This window comes from Ptychodera flava, chromosome 3, assembly GCF_041260155.1.
Source record: "Ptychodera flava strain L36383 chromosome 3, AS_Pfla_20210202, whole genome shotgun sequence".
NCBI lineage: Eukaryota > Metazoa > Hemichordata > Enteropneusta > Ptychoderidae > Ptychodera > Ptychodera flava.
The window spans coordinates 48,104,761-48,124,600 of record NC_091930.1 but is presented as its reverse complement, the minus strand read 5'-3'; the positions used below and the strand labels follow the sequence as shown (position 1 = coordinate 48,124,600).

At 38.1% G+C, this 19,840-nt stretch overlaps 1 protein-coding gene across 2 annotated transcripts; it reads right to left on the bottom strand.

Moving 5' to 3' along the window:
* Nucleotides 1-1,657: 1,657 nt before the first annotated feature.
* Nucleotides 1,658-19,405, bottom strand: LOC139130179 (fatty acyl-CoA hydrolase precursor, medium chain-like). Of its 2 annotated transcripts, none has more exons than XM_070695920.1 (8): nucleotides 18,974-19,405; nucleotides 16,990-17,152; nucleotides 16,157-16,234; nucleotides 15,915-16,033; nucleotides 15,306-15,479; nucleotides 13,579-14,219; nucleotides 13,112-13,287; nucleotides 1,658-1,919 (listed from the first exon to the last, which is right to left on the bottom strand). In XM_070695920.1, exons 1-8 carry the CDS (start codon nucleotides 19,319-19,321, stop codon nucleotides 1,849-1,851), a joined length of 1,770 nt encoding a protein of 589 aa, XP_070552021.1. In that variant the 5' UTR covers nucleotides 19,322-19,405; the 3' UTR covers nucleotides 1,658-1,848. The 2 variants fall into 2 exon arrangements, with proteins under 2 accessions (XP_070552021.1, XP_070552020.1); XM_070695919.1 differs by lacking the exon at nucleotides 1,658-1,919 and adding an exon at nucleotides 10,468-11,367.
* Nucleotides 19,406-19,840: the final 435 nt, after the last annotated feature.

Here is a 19,840-nt window from a genome sequence, read left to right as displayed (position 1 = left end):
TACATACATACATACATACATACATACATACATACATACATACATACATACATACATACATACATACATACATACATACATACATACATACATACATACATACATACATACATACATACATACATACATACATACATACATACATACATACATACATACGTACGTACGTACGTACGTATACGTACGTACGTACATCCATCTTACCAATACCGATCTTACAGGTGCAGTACATGGTTGCTGTGACTACCAGGGAATCAAATTTACATACTAACAACACGGTAGGGGAGACAGTGTTCTTTCAGTCCTCTCTTTGCTTTCAGCCTTGCTTCACAGCTTCAAAAGAACTATTGTTACAACATGAATCTTTGAAGGGAGCACCGGTTAGCTTGTAGGCCTTTTTCGCTTTGCGTGTGAGTTTCTAATAGTCAAGTTATAATGACAAATCTTTTGTTAATGTGACTAACAGTCAAACAAAGGCCGTGTTAGACACCCACTCAGGTTATAACCCCTTGCTGGGCTAAGCAAATTTGCAGGGTCAGGCCCTTAATTTTGAGGCATCATGGGCCAGTGGCTAGAGCAGTGGACTCACGATCAAAGGATGGTGAGTTCGAGCCCCGGCATGGCTGTGGTGTTGTGTCCTTGGGCAAGGCACTTTATTCCTCATTGCTTCTCCCCACCCAGGAGTGATGGGTACCTGGTAGGACAGAGGTTGTTATGTGTGCGTTTAGCTCTGCTGCGCTTGTGGCTGCACATGTGAGCTGTTGTCTGCTCCCAAGGGAGTTGAGTGGTATAATATTAGGTCCAGTGACCAGGGGTAATAATAATTGTAAAGCGCCTTGATCACATCTACTTGTGGATATGTGCGCTATATAAGAACCAAATATTATTATTATTATTATTACATGACCGGACAGCCCATCAAGTGGCGATCCTAAATTTATGTCCCGTGTGCCATAAATTTTGGAAATTGTAACACTCACAATTAATCTTTGAAAGAGTGGGATCCCTTTTACATATTTTACCAACGACTCGCAACAACATATACGCCCATTTTCAACCTTGATTTAATTCAGTGATTGACATTTTACAACAGTACAATATATCCTTTAAAAGATCACAGAAGAGGCTGCGCAATGGTTTGCAAGCTCATTTGCAGCCATAAAAACTATCCTCGGAAAACTGCTCCTTGTATTCCTTGGGATAAAGTTCATTACCTGAGTGTCAAATCTCGATATTTAGCGACGTGCGAATAATTTTCTTCAAAAAAAAACTCAACACGTCGACCAGTACGGCTTCTTGTCTCGTCAAAGTTGTTGTCAGACAAAAAATTAAATTTATAAATGATAACGACAACTGAGCCATCGGTGATGGCTCTTTTCAAGAGCTCTGTATCATTGCCATACATGCATGGAAAGCGAAACACTTGTGACAATGCTAAAATTATATTGATTGGAGAGGATTTCGTGTGTCAAAAAATATTGCCATAAATGTTAATTTGTGAAAACGTTTCCCGACGTGTGGTGTATTTCTATAACAGAAACCTAATGTTTAGATGTAAGAATCTTAATGTTTCAGTTTCAATAATTTCTTCTGGAATAAAGAGTTCAACGCATCTACAGCAGATCGAGGCCTAAGTAGTGAAAAAGTAATTCTTAACTGCAAAATCAAAGTGGTTGCTTTAATAAATGCAATGTTACAATCAAACCGTATTCTCTGAATTAAGAAGATAATTTACAAGAGATTTACAAGACATGTTTGAAAAGAGACACTGTTCCTGGATTTAATCAATTTACGATGAAGCATAAAACCTCAATTGCAATTACGCTTTATAATTATTTTGCAGGCTGTTCACGGCTTGTTGCCTTCTTCCGTGTACTTCTTTCTTTCGTCATCCGCGGCTGAACACACAGTATCGACTTCTGTGAAAAGAAAAACGAAAAAAAGTTATGAAATGGTTTGCAAGTACATCTTCTGATTTCTAGAACAGCATATACAGATAGGTGTAAAGAGGAGTACTCCGTATTGAATAGCGAGTCATGGAATCTGCTTATTAAACAATTACAATAATTACAATAATTTAGTGCGCGCCTCGGAATTGAAAAACTGAAACTTTGCTAACATTTTCTTACGAAAACTTCAGAAAACCTTTCGAAATCAAAAAGGAAAAAAAATCTGAGGAACTATAAAAAATCTGAAACTAAAGAAATAAATAACCGATATTTGAAATTCTGTAAATGGCTGCCATCCCTTCTTACCCAATGAGAAGACGGTAAATTTTCGACATTCAAAAAATAAGGCGATAAGAACTTTGTTTACTCCAGGACCTTCAAAAATATGCCGCGAGAAATACTGACAAGGAAAGTATAGTACAAATCAAAATACATCAACCGAGGACTACCCTACCCCAGACAGTAGCTATAATGGTATGTACGATGAATTTTCAATGAATCAAAAGCCTTGTCCACGCTGATTCACATAATGTTGAAATGAAATTGAGACAATATTCTTGCATATTCTCGCTTATCTCCAGACGTCAATCAGCGAGAAAAAGGGAAAACTAGGTTTCTACGCATCACAATTCAATCGAGGCAGTTAACATGACGCGTTCTTCACTTACCCGTCAGTTTCATTAGTTTAGGAATGAAATCATTCCAAAAAGCACACTCATCGGCTTTCAGTGCTCGTTTGTTTTCCATCTCCAGTGATAATTCTTTGTACTCTGATCCGGGTACTTTAAACAACGGCCAGGTCTTCAGCGATGAATCTTCACCGGTGCAAGACAGGTTTGGATCGCTAACAATATTAGAACAGGTGAGATGAGTAATAAATATTCATGGAAAGTTTGCAATATACACAAGTAAGTAACTTAACACAAAGTTGCGACTATCAATAAGATCTGTGCTTCAATTGCTTTTACAGTCAAATATAGGCATCATTTTTCGATTTGAATTGCATTACGAGAGAACAATGTTGATGTTAGTAACTTGTCTGTCACAGATACCAAGTTTTATTCGGCAGGTAAACCTTACGAGGACACGTGTCTTAAAACATTTAAATATACTGCATTATATTGAGTTACTACAATACACGGATTTCAAAATTCGTCGGAGGTTTCGTATATCATTAAGACCAGACGTGCCGACGACACACACAAAATGAACTATAACCCCATGAGTATTTTCGATTGCCATTCCATTTTTCCTTAGAAAAACAAATTTGTCTTTCCACAGTGGAATTTATTTTGAAATGCCAAGTTTTCAGCTTAGTAGTACAGCCCCTATATGTGTAGTTTAAAAAAATTGTTTTTGCCAATAGCAAAAATTTAGTTAAATTCCCTTTTAATTTCGCTGTACGTTTCGAATTCCCTACCCATTGCCTTCGCCTCTTACCCAGTCTTAGCAAAATTGGTCCAATATTTCATCGTCTGCAGGGACATGGTCACCTCCTCCTCGGGCATCGACCAGTCTTTCGAACCGAACACCCCTCCGAATACAAACTGCAGGTCTTCGCCATGAGCCGCTTTCATCCACTTGATCCGCCATATGGACTTTGCCGGTACATGGGTCATGTGATAGACGTACACGTTGTTGCCTGCGTTTGAATAAGCACGTGCGGAGAGAACGGACGGACAGACGAAGAGGTGGTCTCCCAGCATTTGATTCAGAGCCTCGATGTAATCGGCTTCATCTGAATCGGCGTCCTCCCAGTTGACGTACATTAATTTCACGGCATCGAGAACGGCTTGGTTTTTCTTGAGAGGTGCCGACAGAAACGCGGCGTATGTCTGCTCGTAAGTGGCCCTATCCATGGAGATTTCCGTGTCGTTGACCGAGTTTGGGAAAAGCATCGGGAGAAACATGGTGCCCTCGTCAGCGTTTGTTCCGATAATGAGATCCACATCTGTTTTAAGTGATGGCTCCCCGTGTAAGCTGGTTCTTGGGCATCTCGGTCAGGAAGTGACCGTCGATGAACGGCGAGAACGGTAGCATGGACATATCACTGCCTAGTCCAGTGACATTCGCAAGAACACCCTTCAGAACAGATAAAAGTAAGGAAAGATCAAAATTAACAGGATGAATAAACCAAATACCCATCACTGGTGACATTTATGTTACCTTATATAGAGTTTTCACAAAGATTAAGCACATAAGTTATCAAAAACTGCCATTGACTTAAGACTTAAATTTCGTATTTCTTTACTTCCATAACTCTTTAGAATATAGCACGTTAACTAAATAGAAGTCACTGCAAACACCTACATAACAACATCGGCCTTGCTTTCCTTCGAGGACATCAACAAATATTTCAGAAGAAAATCAACACTGGGTAATACCATGACTCATATTCCCCCTTATTTCAGACTTTCATAAAATAAAATAGTAAATTACTCAAAATGAAAGCGTCAAACAGACAATGCATTAACGTATATCCTGCCATAGAAACTTGTCCGCTAATCTACAGACAGACAGACAGACAGACAGACAGACAGACAGACAGACTGCCTGCCTGACTGACTGACTGACTGACTGAGGGACAGGCTGGCTGCAGGTAAAAGACAGGAATACATGCATGGAAAAACAAATGCATAACATTTAATATGATGCGAAAGTTTTGACCAGTGCAAAAGATTACAACACTTACAGTTGATATATCATTTGGTTCCCTGAAGTCGTCAGCTGGAACCTCACGTAAACATTGGACCAGCTCCTCGGTGGTGTCTTTCTCACATTCCAGCAGTTTGCCAAGACCTTGGGAAATCTTGGTTGCCAAGGGAACATCGTCACTGGTGACTGCGGGAAAAGTAGCTGACCCACTCTGTGAACAACAATATCATACAGTGAAATTTCTGTACTGGGTGATATTTTTAATTTCACCTTTGCGAACTGCCTGACTATGTGAGTAGATACGCTGAGTTATTCAGATCAAGGAATCACAGTACTGAGTTTTCCGCCCTGGGAAGGTAGTTCTAAGAATTGTCCCGGAGGCAATTAGAAGCCCTGTATAGCGATGTACTTCGTTGCTTTCATTGAGTTTTATGTGTTGAGTGTTAATATGTACGTGTTTGGTTTTTGTTGAATTCCAGCTAAGTAGCGAGGTCGCAGACAAAATGCAAATACACTTGTCCTGTATTATTGATATGTTGGTTATTGAATATATGGTGAAACAGACTGATTTGTATAGGAGCGACAGGAAAAATTAACCCATATAAGAGTCAAACGGACGAAGGAAGTAGTGAGTGTACTTATTTGATAAATACCTGCATAATTGCTCGATGGAACAGACCATTTGTCAACGGGGACAACACGAGATATTCGACGCTAATAGACCCGGCACTTTCACCAAATATAGTAACTTTGCTGGCGTCTCCTCCAAAAGCTGTGGACGAATAGTCAAAGAACAGACTGATTCATAATTGAAACGTGGAAAAATCTAACATCTATTCATTCTGGAGTTATAACCTTTCATGTGCTTTTATTCTGAATGGAATATTTCTCTTACCTGCTATGTTTTGTTGTACCCACTCTAGGGCAGCGACCTGATCCAGCAATCCATAGTTGCCAGGCGCATGCTCGTCACCTAGGAAACGATGAAACAAAAGGCTAGTTGCATATGCTTTTTTCAATAGTGATCGTGACGACAAGAGGCACTCTGCTGACATGAATTTGAAACGACATCCAACTCGCAATCGAGTGTTCTATATTTTTTTATTATAGACGATCTCATGTGCCGAGTTCAAAGTGCAAGATATTCGTTTGTGTATCCATTTACATATCGATGAACCCGCAGGTTCACGTAAGTATTTGTCGGTAACAATATAGTTTGTTTTATGCTGTTAAAATAGACATCCCCTGATGCCTTCCTCTTAGGATCATTGTGAGTGCATATCTAAAGCTCAGTCTATGATTTGCTACAGTTGATCGGTTCATTCAACTAGGAAAGAAAGAACCATGATAGAGAATTTAAATCACGGATAAAAACACAGTCTCAGTATCATATCACCCGATTGGCGTTTATAGGGGCATCGCTAATCAAAGTGGATACAACTGAGTATATGGCAGGTATTTTTCGTCAAATCGATTACATATCGCATATATTCAAAGCGGTTGTACGTCGAATATTTTATGTGACGTTATTTACCTGTCCGATGGCCGCTTACTTATTGAATGATGACGTCATATATATTGCCCAATCAAAGGCGAAACTCCAGGGGCCAGTGAAATTCTCAAAACCGGTATCGTACTTTTTATCACAGTAAAATGAAATCTAATTTATGTCAATCTTATCTCTCGACGTATCTGTCTCACATGCTTCCCGTATACTTACCTGTGGTGAAGAAGCCGAACACACCCAGTCGATAGTTGAATGACACGAAATCACATCACCCATCGACGCCAAAGCTGTGGCGTCGTACACGTCGTCTTGGGTACCGGAACCAATGACGAATCCACCGCCATGAATCCACACCATGACAGGCAATGGACCAGACTTTAAAAATTAAAATGAAACAATGCATTAATAACATTTACATTAGCAGATGCTCATCAGCCATAATAGTGTCTTCAATGCATCTCAAATCGCCTTGTTATGTTACTACTGATAAATATTAACACGGTTGGAACTAATTTGGGATAATGGGATTTTCATATTTGTCAAATTTCTCAAAAGTGTTTGGTGCCCCACAGCTGAATGTTGCAATATTAGAAATTACTCATCAAAACAAGTGTGTAACTTGAAAACAAAAGAAGATGAGCTTACATTTGCAGATTAAACCGACATTACTTCACCATCCAATTATCCTAAATTAGTTCCAATCGTATTTATTAATTCATTCAATGCTAGGGATTTAATTTTTCTCCTCGTTGATCTTCACTACAACCTGCTACTGGACTGACATAAACCAAAGAACCAGTATAAGCTAAGTCATTAATCATACAATATATACATAGGTAGGGGTGATTTTCAAATTCGTTATAAACTATATTGTGACTATAACAAGGAAAGGTGCCAATCCTATTAGAGATTGGGGTAGTGCAAGATATCGCAAAATGTTGAGAAGACCAAACAATAATTTACATTGCCTTTGGTGATTTACAATATTTTCAACATTGGTACTTGCAGTTCGGCAGTCAATTTACAACTATCCACATTATAAAACTTCGTTGAATAATCAAGGCAGTTATCACTATGGTTGAGTGTAATTATGACCTTAGTGGGTTACATTTAAACGAAACGTAAATATGTTCAATTGTAATCAATCAAAAACTATCCCCACAAGAATGGCTAGAATCACTTTCCGTTCCTATCACAGATTTGGTACAATATGACAGAGAAAGTCGTACAAGACATAATTATATGTATGCAGTGTATGTATGTATGTATGTATGTATGTATGTATGTATGTATGTATGTATGTATGTATGTATGTATGTATGTATGTATGTATGTATGTATGTATGTATGTATGTATGTATGTATGTATGTATGTATGTATGTATGTATGTATGTATGTATGTATGCATGCATGCATGCATGCATGCATGCATGCATGTATGTATGTATGTATGTTATGTATGTATGTGTCTGTCTGTGTCTGTGTGTATGTATGTATGTATGTATGTATGTATGTATGTATGTATGTATGTATGTATGTATGTATGTATGTATGTATGTATGTATGTATGGTATGTATGTATGTATGTATGTATGTATGTATGTATGTATGTATGCATGCATGCATGCATGCATGCATGCATGCATGCATGCATGCATGCATGTATGTATGTATGTAAGTATGTATGTATGTATGTATGTATGTATGTATGTATGTATGTATGTATGTATGTATGTATGTATGTATGTGTCTGTCTGTGTCTGTGTGTATGTATGTATGTATGTATGTATGTATGTATGTATGTATGTATGTATGTATGTATGTATGTATGTATGTATGTATGTATGTATGTATGTATGTATGTATGTATGTATGTATGTATGTATGTATGTATGTATGTATGTATGTATGTATGTATGTATGTATGTATGTATGTATGTATGTATGTATGTATGTATGTATGTATGTATGTATGTATGTGCGTGTGTGTGTATGTGTGTATGTATGTATGTATGTATGTATGTATGTATGTATGTATGTATGTATGTATGCATGTGTGTGTGTATGTATGTATGTATGTATGTATGTATGTATGTATGTATGTATGTATGTATGTATGTATGTATGTATGTATGTATGTATGTATGTATGTATGTATGTATGTATGTATGTATGTATGTATGTATGTATGTATGTATGTATGTATGTATGTATGTATGTATGTATGTATGTATGTATGTATGTATGTATGTATGTATGTATGTATGTATGTATGTATGTATGTATGTATGTATGTATGTATGTATGTATGTATGTGTGTGTCTGTGTGTCTGTGTGTATGTATGTATGTATGTATGTATGTATGTATGTATGTATGTATGTATGTATGTATGTATGTATGCATGCATGTATGTATGTATGTATGTATCCATGTATGTATCCATGTATGCAATCTATGTATAAACAATTCTTTTGATGTAATAATCTACTACAGACATAGACGTCCTCAAGAATTATTTTGTTGTAAAACAGTAGAGGACCCCCTCCAAACTCATACCTTAGACATCACAATAAAAACGCTTATTTGCTGTCTTGAGCAAGAACACTGGTATTGGCCAGAGCCACTATAAAATAGTTTGGCAAACTTGCATCGAGGATAAAAATTTAATTTTGTGTGATGGAGGAATCACATAAGTTCAATACGTATTGCTGTAACTTGCTCGACACAACTTCCATCCTATCCGACCTTTGTTATATTTACAATGTGTATGAACCAACTGAAAAGATCACGAGGTCATTTACAGTGTATTCATGAACGTGTTTGCACATACGTATGTCCTGCCTGTCGATTATCGTATTGTGAAGAACGCAGTTAAAACTTATACTCACATCAGTCTGCGGTGCATAGACATTCAAATACAGACAGTCTTCATTCTGCGGCTCATCAAGGGGAACAAATGGATTTTTATACTGGATACAGGCGTACCCAACCTTCGTAGCATCGTGCACTCCGTCCCAGGGACCTTTGGGTTGAGGTGCTCTAAATCTGAGCTTACCGACCGGCGCTTCGGCGTAGGGTATTCCTTTGTAGACGTGCACTGTGCGTTCTACATCGACGTCCTTGTGCGCGAATTGTACCGACTTGCCGACAACTTTTCCCGCCTTGACTTCAACCATCGGGTCGTCAGCGGCACTAAGGCCTATAACGGCAAGAAGGACAACAAATCGTACAAACATGATTGTCGTTATGGTTTTATAGCGGCCGAGATGTACCTCCTCTTCACCGGAGCAACTTGAGAAATTTGACCTGACCTTAATACCCTGGTTAAAATATTAATAGAATCCCAGTAGTCACAGATACGAAAACAGGCCGTTGAGGGCGAAAATTTATAACGTGAAAACATTTAAACATATTACTCCGCAGTGTTGAACTTTTCTTTCTCGAGATATTATTATCCCAACGATTGTACTACAGCAGTGTGATGTCCATATATTGCACCAGCGTTGGCGTATTTTGGCATCATGATATCTAATTATTGTGCCACACCGGTGTATTATTTAGATATTACTCCACATTACTGCAATATCTAGATATTGCACCACACCTGAGCAATATCTAGATATTGCACCACACCTGAGCGATAAATTGATACACAGTTTTGAATTCCGTTTCGTTCTCTTTCGTTGACTGTGTATCTTTACGATGACTTGTTTGGATACATTATGTTTTCCCTGCATTCTCAAGGCCTGCCACATCTACAACATTCATTTCTTGTCAGCTTGCAATCATGTTTATATAAAGACAGGTTTTGGGTTCTCAGATAAACAAAATTTGTCGACATCTGTCTGTTGTCGACCTTTTTGTCTGTCTGACAACATACGAAACGGAAGCAATTCTATACTCTAAAACAATATTTTGAGTCGATTCTAAACATGAAAAACTTACCTCGGGTAACTACTGTGTGTGATAACACATTAACGAAATCTACAATATTTCTGTATTTCACATTTATTTAAGGTAGAATGTGTCTTAAAACAGGCACTAGACCCTCAACTTTTTACAATACTAGGACTTTGCTGGCCTATATCTTTAAGGTAGTATGCACCTCGAAAGTGAAAGACTAACTTAAGGCCGTTGTCAGACACCCATTCAGGTTATAACCTCTTGCTGCGTCGCTAAGCAACTAGAGGGGTAAGGCCCTTGAGGATTGCATGTCCGGACAGCCATCAAGTGGCGATGCTAAATTTATGTCACGTGTGTCATAATTTTGGGAATGATAACACTCGCAATTAATCTTTGAAAGAATGGGATCCCTGTTATATATTATACCAAAGACTCACAACAACATATACGCCCATTTTCATTTTTGATTTACTTCAGTGATTGAAATTTATTACAAATTACCTGTACTGCAACAGTACAATTAACAGATCACAGCAGCGGTTGCGCACTGGTTTACAAACACATTAGCAGCCATAAGAAACTATCCAAGGAAAACTGCTGCTTATATTCCTTGGGAAAATGTTCATTTACCTGAGTGTGAAATCTCTATGTTTAGCGACGTCCGAATACTTTTCTTCAAAAATAATACTCAACATGTCGACCAGTACTGTGCGGCTTCTTGTCTCGTCAAAGTTGAAGTCAGACATCGGATCAATTTATACAAATGATAATGACAACAGAGCCATCGGTGATGACTCTTTTCAAGATTTTTTTTCACTGACACCGATGGAAAACTGAACACTTGAGACAATGCAAAAAGTGATTGGAAAGGATTTCGTGTGTCCAAAAGTATCGCCATCAAATTTAATTTGTGATAATGTTTTCCAAAGTGTGCTGTATTTCTGTTACAGAATTCTAATGTCTAGATGCAAGCATCTTAATGTTTCAGTTTCAATAATTTCTTCTGGAATAAAGAGTTCAAGGCATTTACAACAGATTGAGGCCTAAGTAGTGAAAAAAAGTAATTCTATACAGCAAAATCAAAGTGGTCGCTTTGATAAATGCAATGTTATAATCAAACTTTGATTTGGTGAAAACCTTATTCTCTTAATTAAGAAGATAATTTACAAGAGAAGGAGAAGACATGTTTCAATAGAGACACTCTTACTGGATTTTGTCCATTTATAATGAAGCATAAAACATCAATTGCAATTACGCTTTATAATTATTTTGCAGACTGTTTACGGCTTGTTGCCTTCTTCTGTATATTTCTTAGCTTCGTCGTCCGCGGATGAACACACAGTATCGACTTCTATAAAAAAAATAACGAAAAAGGTTATGAAATGGATTGCAAGTCATGTCTTCTGATTTCTAGAACAGGATGTGCAGATAATTGTGCAGAGGAGAAAATATACTCCTTATTGAATGGCAGTCATGTAATCCGCCTATTAAACAATTAAAAGACTGAAAATTGCTAAAATTTTCTTACGGAAACTTAAGACCCTTACCTTTCGAAATCAAAACAAAGGGCCAATGTCCCTGAAGCTACTGGATACAAAATTAAGTATTTCCTGACTGTATAAAATTGTCTCACTAAGGTCATACTAGGGACCTGTAAACCAAATATTAAAGCTGTCTGACCAGCGATTTTGAAAAAAACAAGCGACCCGACAGTCGACAGAGCTCTGCTGTGTTATGTAGAGAATAACTTTTTGTGACACATGTATTGATGAAGGTGGATATCTTTGATAGCTCATTTCAGGATGGCCTGACCAAAAATGGCAAAATTAGCTGCAAATATACAAAATTGAAGATTTCATCATAATTTCAATATATTACATTACGATAAATCCTAGGAACATGTATACCAAATATCAAAGCTATCAGATGAGTAACTTTTGAGAAACAAATATTTTGACCAAAAATGGCAAAAATTGACCCCAAAATACAAAAATTGAAGATTTCATCAAATTTCAATCTATCAGACTAAGACAACTCCTAGGAACCTGTATACCAAATATCAAAGACATCGGACAAGTAATTTTTGAGAAACATATTTTTTGACCAAAAATGGCAAAAATTGCACCAAAAATACAAAATTGCAGATTTTATCATATATTCAATATATCATATTTAGTTCATCTGTCGGAACCTGTATACCAAATATCAAAGCTGTCAGACGAGCGGTTTTGATGAAATAAAGTTTTGACCAAAAGTGACCAAAAAAATCCTTAAAAATACAGATTTGCATATTTCATCACAATATGAACAAATCTAAGTTGGGTTATCCCTAGGGACCTGTATACCAAACAACAAAGCTGTCTGACCTGCGGTTATGAAGAAGATATTTTCCAAAAACGGCTTTTTGTTGCTAATTTGCATATTTTCAACAATATCAACAAATTAAAAAAATTTCTCATAATCATATTTTTCATCTACACAACAAATATCAAATCAGTAAGTACTGAGGTTCTCAAGATATTTGAGTGGACGGACGCCTCACAAACGGACATACATAGTACATACATACATACAGACAGACTGATGACAGACGCCGGACGGATAGCCATCTCAATAGCTTCTATAGACTATAGTCTATAGTAGCTAAAATGATTTTAAAAAATCGGAGAAACCAAAAAAAAAGTGGAACTAGAGAAATAAATCACCGGTTTATTAAATTCTATAAATGGCTGCCATCCCTTCTTACCTTAAAAATATTCAAAAAATAAGGCGGTAAGAACGTTATTTACTGCAGGAGCTTCAAAAATATGCCGCGAGATATACTGACAAGGAAAGTGTGGTACAAAAATCAAAATACCTCAAACGAAGAGTATTCTACCTTAACCAGTAGTTACGATTGTACGTACGATGAATTTTCAATAAATCTATAGCCTTGTCCAGGCTGAATTCAAACCCATGTTGAAATGAAATTGAGACAATATTCTTGCACATTCTCGCACATCTCGAGACGTCAATCAGCGAGAAAAAGGGACAACGAGGTTTCTACGCATCATAATTGAATCAAGGCAGATAACATGGTGTGTTTTTTCACTGACCTGTCAGTTTCATTAGTTTAGGTATGAAATCATTCCAAAAAGCACACTCATCGGCTTTCAGTGCTCGTTTGTTTTCCATCTGCAGGGATAATTCTTTGTACTCTAATCCGGGCACTTTAAACAACGGCCAGGTCTTCAGCGATGAATCTTCACCGGTGCCAGACAGGTTTGGATCGCTAACAATATTGGAACAGGTGAGATGAGTAATACATATTCATGGACAGTTTGCCATATACACAAGTAACTTAAACAAAGCTGCGACTATCAATAAAATAAAGTTGCGACTATCATATAATGTAGCCTCGTGTTTTCGATTTCCATTCCATTTTCCTTAGTCTTCAAAAGTGGAAATTATTTTGAAATGCCCGGTCTTCAACTTAGTAGTGCAGCCCCTGTATGTGTACTTTTAAAATACTGTAGTTTTTGTTAATAGCAAAATTTTAATTAACTTTGCCTTCGCATCTTACCCAGTCTTAGCAAAATTGGTCCAATATTTCATCGTCTGCAGGGACATGGTCACCTCCTCCTCGGGCATCGACCAGTCTTTCGAACCGAACACCCCTCCAAATACAAACTGTAGGTCTTCGCCATGAGCCGCTTTCATCCACTTGATCCGCCATATGGACTTTGCCGGTACATGGGTCATGTGATAGACGTACACGTTGTTGCCAGCGTTTGAATACGCGCGAGCAGAGAGATCGGACGGGCAGACGAAGAGGTGGTCTCCCAGCATTTGATTTAGAGCCTCGATGTAATCGGCGTCATCTGAATCTGCGTCCTCCCAGTTGACGTACATTAATTTCACGGCATCGAGAACGGCTTGGTTTTTCTTGAGAGGTGCGAACAGAAACGCGGCGTATGTCTGCTCGTAAGTGGCCCTATCCATGGAGATTCCCGTGTCGTTGACCGAGTTTGGGAAAAGCATCGGGAGAAACATGGTGCCCTCGTCAGCGTTTGTTCCGATAATGAGATCCACATCTGTTTTAGTGATGGCTCCCCGAGTAAGCTGGTTCTTGGGCATCTCGGTCAGGAAGTGACCGTCGATGAACGGCGAGAACGGTAGCATGGACATATCACTGCCCAGTCCAGTGACATTCGCAAGAACACCCTTCGGAACAGGTAATAAAAGCAACGAAAGATCAAAATTATTAAGATAACTGAACTTGATATCCATCACTGGTTACATTTATGTTATCTTGCATATAGAGTTCTAACAAATCTTATGCAGCTAAGTTATCAAAAATTTCCATTGACTTCACACTTAGATTTTGCAGTTCTTTACTTCCATAACTCTTTCACAATATAGGGTCGGTGTGTCCCACGTAAACTAATAGAAGTCACAGCTAACATCAACACAAAAGATGTCGGTATCTGTAACGGAGCCTTCAGTAATTACAGGGGGTGGGTTTGGGGAACGGGGGTCATTTTTAGAAAACTGTCTAAGGAGGAGGGTCACTTTTTATAAACCTATCTGGGGGAGGTTCACTTTTAACAGAAGCTGATTTTACAGCCTAACATTCGATTGTCCATCTGATGTTTCCTGATATTCTCCCTGTACAAACATGATAAATCAAAAGTCTAAAAATACACAGATTTAGCTAGTTTTGTATTGAAAAAAAAACCATTTTATTCAAAGTTTCCTCGTAGACTACTATGTATAGTGTAGTAACATTTTCTGTGAAGTTCCAAAATCAAATGTCTTGCACACATATATATAAATGTACAGATATAGCTTGTTGTGTGTGGGAAATTTTCAGTAGTTTGCCTGATAGACTCCCATGCATACACACACACATACATACATACATACATACATACATACATACATACATACATACATACATACATACATACATACATACATACATACATACATACATACATACATACATACATACATACATACATACATACATACATACATACATACATACATACATACATACATACATACATACATACATACATACATACATACATACATACATACATACATACATACACACACAAACAGACAGGCACAGATAGATGGACAGACAGACAGTGAGACAGACAGAGAGACTCACTTACTAAGGGACAGGCTGGCTGCGTGGCTGCGGGTATGAGACAGGAAGACAAACATGGAAAAACAGAAATGCATAACACTTAATATGGTCTTAAAGTTTTGTCCAATCCAAAAGATTACAACACTTACTGTTGATATATCATTTGGTTCCCTGAAGTCGTCAGCTGGAACCTCACGTAAACATTGGACCAGCTCCTCGGTGGTGTCTTTCTCACAACCGAGTAGTTTGCCAAGACCTTGGGATATCTTGGTTGCCAATGGAACATCGTCACTGGTGACTGCCGGATAAGTAGCTGACCCACTCTGTTAACAACATTATGATACAGTGAAATTTCTGCACTGGATGATATTTTCAACTTCACCTTTGCGAACTGCCTGACTATGTGAGTAGATACGCTGAGTCGTTCAGTTTAACGAATTTTCCGCCCTGGGAGGATAGTTCTAAGAATTGTCCCCTAGGCAATTTGAAGCCCGTATAGTGATGTAATTCATTGCTTTCATTGAGTTTTATGTGTTGAGTGTTGATATGTATGTATGTGTTTGGTTTTTGTTGAATTCTAGCTAAGTAGAGAGGTCGCAGACAAAATTGCAAATACACTTATCCTGCATTATTGGTATGTTGGTTATTGAATATATGGTGAAACCAGACTGATTTGTATAGGAGCGACAGGAAAATTTAACCCAATATAAGAATCGAACGGACGAAGGGAATAGTGAAAGTAGTTATTTGATAAATACCTGCATAATTGCTCGATGGAACAGACCATTTGTCAACGGGGTCAACACGAGATATTCGACGCTAATAGACCCGGCACTTTCACCAAATATAGTAACTTTGCTGGCGTCTCCTCCAAAAGCTGTGAAAGAATGGTCAAAGAGCAGACTGGTTCATCATTGAAACATTGAAAAATCTAATCTCTATTCATTCGGGAGTTCTAAACTTCCATTTACTTTTATTCTGAATGGAATATTTCTCTTACCTGCTATGTTTTGTTGTACCCACTCCAGTGCAGCGACCTGATCCAGCAATCCATAGTTTCCAGGCGCATGCTCGTCACCTGCAGGAAAAGATGAAAGAACAGTGTCATGTGCTTTGTTTTCAATCGTGATTGTTATGTCAAGAGGAACTGGTGCGCTCTTCTGGCATGAATCCGAAATGACATTTATAGACGTTCTCACGTGTCGAGTTGAAAGTGCAAGATATATGTTTGTGCTTCCATATGTATATCGCAGAAACCACAAGTTCACGGTAAACATTTGTGATTAATTATTTGGGTTTTTTGATTTGCAGTTTACACATGCAGTTAAAACAGACACCACGTTAGTGCATGTTTAAAACCCAGTCTACGAATTGCAATAGAAAATAATTGATCGGTTCATTCAATTAGGACAGAGAGAAGCAAGATGAAGAAGTTAGTGCACGGACACAAACACTGTCTTAGTATCACTATACTCAGTGGACGTCTATCGGTACATCGCGACTCGAACTGGATACAACCAAGTATACATGGCAGGCAGCTTTTTATCAAATCGATTACATATCGCATGTATTCAAGACGGTTGTACATCGAATATATATTATGTGACATTATTTGCCTGTCTATTCAAAATTAGTATGGGATGATAGTCATGTCGGCTTACTTATTGAAAGATGACGCCATGTATAGTTTCTTGTATTGCCTAATCGATACTAAAAGTCCTTTGGCCAGTGACGTTTACAACATCGGTATCGTACCTTTTAATCATGGTAACACAAATCTTCATCATGTCAATCTAGTGACGGATCTGTTCCCTGTGCATCCCATATACTTACCTGTGGCAAAGAAGCCAAACACGCCCAGTCGATAGTTGAATGACACCACAATTACGTCACCCATGGACGCCAAAGCTGTGGCGTCGTACGCGTCGTCATGGGTACCAGACCCGATAGTGAATGCGCCACCATGAATCCACACCATGACGGGCAAAGGACCAGACTTTGAACATTAAATTAAGTAACATTAAATAATAAAATTTCGATTACGAGATGCTCATCAGCCATGACAGTGTCTCATGCATCTCAAACCGCCTTGCGATGTTCGACAATCTATTAGTATCACACGAGGTGTACTACTGGTAAATATTAATTTATTCAAAATTTTCGGGACGGAATGCTAGGGCTCTAGTTGGTCTCCCCTTTTGTATGTGTGTGTGTATGTATGTATGTATGTATGTATGTATGTATGTATGTATGTATGTATGTATGTATGTATGTATGTATGTATGTATGTATGTATGTATGTATGTATGTATGTATGTATGTATGTATGTATGTATGTATGTATGTGTGTGTGTGTGTGTGTGTGTGTGTGTGTGTGTGTGTGTGTGTATGTATGTATGTATGTATGTATGTATGTATGTATGTATGTATGTATGTATGTATGTATGTATGTATGTATGTATGTATGTATGTATGTATGTATGTATGTGTGTGTGTGTGTGTGTGTGTGTGTGTGTGTGTGTATGTATGTATGTATGTATGTATGTATGTATGTATGTATGTATGTATGTATGTATGTATGTATGTATGTATGTATGTATGTATGTATGTATGTGTGGTATGTGTGTGTGTGTGTGTGTATGTATGTATGTATGTATGTATGTATGTATGTATGTATGTATGTATGTATGTATGTATGTATGTATGTATGTATGTATGTATGTATGTATGTATGTATGTATGTATGTATGTATGTATGTATGTATGTATGTATGTATGTATGTATGTATGTATGTATGTATGTATGTATGTATGTATGTATGTATGTTATCTTTGATAGGTGTGCATGCATTAATGCATTGATGGGTTTATGATTTGACGGACACATAGAAAGAACTCAATTTATTTCATAAATGCTGGATTTCTTTAATTTTGGTTAGTTCTCCGAACTTTAAGATGTGAAGTGTGCCTATAATTCGGTGTACGGATGCTGCGTGAAACAATGTGGTCTGTCTTTGCTTTACTGCTTTTTACATCGGTAGCGTTAACAGACATCTCTGATATGCAGGGGAATAAAGTAAAATAAATTTTTTTTCAGATCTACTTCGGAGTCAACTATTAGGTAGTCTTGTCCTCCATGTATGTTTGGGCTTTTTGCTACAATTTTTGCAAACATCAATAATTGTTTTGGGCAATTTTAGAGACACGGTGATCAGTAGTTTTGGAAATACATAAAAATAAAAACGTTAGCAACTAAAGACACATACGTCCTCAAGAATGATAGGTGTGATACAGCATAGGACCCCTCCCCCTCAAACATCATAAATTAGACACCATGGTAAAATATACTAATTTGTTATCCTAAACAAGAAGAGGTACTGTTTCACTATAAATTGGTTTGGCAAACTTGTAGTGGGGATAATAATTTTGTGTGTTGGAAGAATCACCTTACTTTGATATATTGCTGTAGCTCGCTCGACCCAATTGCCACCAAAGCCGACCTTTGATAATGTGTGCGAACCAATTGAAAAGGTCACGAGGTCATTAACAATGAATGTAATGTACGCACATACGTATGGATGGATCACCGTCGCTTGTTTTCTCCAATTCCGCTCTGCGCCGTTGCGCACTTGCTCCCCCATGGACAGAACGGTTCGCCTCACGTGTAAATACACACGTCTATGGGGCTCGTAGGCGCAGGGCGGAATCGTAAACAACAGCGACAAGTGTGATTGATATAATTGTAAAGCAATGTTGCCTGTCGTTTAACGTAAGCTTAGGCCTATATTTGAAGACTGCAATTAATATTTGTACTCACATCAGTCTGCGGTGCATATACATTCAAATACAGACAGTCTTCATTTTGCGGTTCTTCAAGGGGAACAAGGGGATTTTGATATTGGATACAGGCGTACCCAACCTTCCGTGCATCGTGCACTCCGTCCCAGGGACCTTTGGGTTGAGGTGCTCTAAATCTCAGGTCACCGACCGGCGCTTCGGCGTAGGGTATTCCCTTGTATACGTGCACTGTGCGTTCTACACGGACGTCCTTGTGTGAGAATTGTACCGACTTGCCAACAATTTTTCCCGCCTTGACTTCAACCATCGGGTCATCAGCGGCACTGAGGCCCATTACGGCAAGAAGGACAACACATCGTACAAACATGATTGTCGTTATGGTTTTATAGCGGCCGAGACGTACCTTCTCTTCACCGGAGCAACTCGAGAAATTTGACCTGACCTAACCCCTTCCTACAGAATCCCAGTACAGTCACAGATACGAAAGCAGGCCGTTGAGGGCGAAAATTTATAACGTGAAAACATTTAAACATACTACTCCGCAGTGTTGAACTCTTTTTTTCTCGGAAAATTATTATCCCAACGATTGTACTACAGCAGTGCGATGTCCATATATTGCACTGGCGTTGGCGTATTTTGGCATCATGATATCTAATATTGTACCACCACGGTGTATTGCTTAGATATTGCTCCACATTATTGCAATATTGCACCACACCTGAGCAATATCTAGATATTGTACCACACCGAAGCGATATCACCACACCTGAGCGATATATAGATATTGCACAACACCTGAGGGATTTCTAGATATTGCAACACACTAGTGCGATAACTTGATATGCATTTTTGCATTCCGTTCCGATCTCTTTCGTTGACTGTGTAT

Excerpts from the sequence above, each read along its gene's own strand:
- LOC139130179 (XM_070695920.1), bottom strand. The coding sequence starts at position 19,321 with ATGTTTGTACGATGTGTTGTCCTTCTTGCCGTAATGGGCCTCAGTGCC. Across the intron at positions 15,480-15,914 it reads TCCATCGAGCAATTATGCAG|AGTGGGTCAGCTACTTATCC; the intron begins GTATTTATCAAA and ends TGTTGTTAACAG. Across the intron at positions 1,920-13,111 it reads TAAACTAATGAAACTGACAG|AAGTCGATACTGTGTGTTCA; the intron begins GTCAGTGAAAAA and ends TTCTTTTCACAG.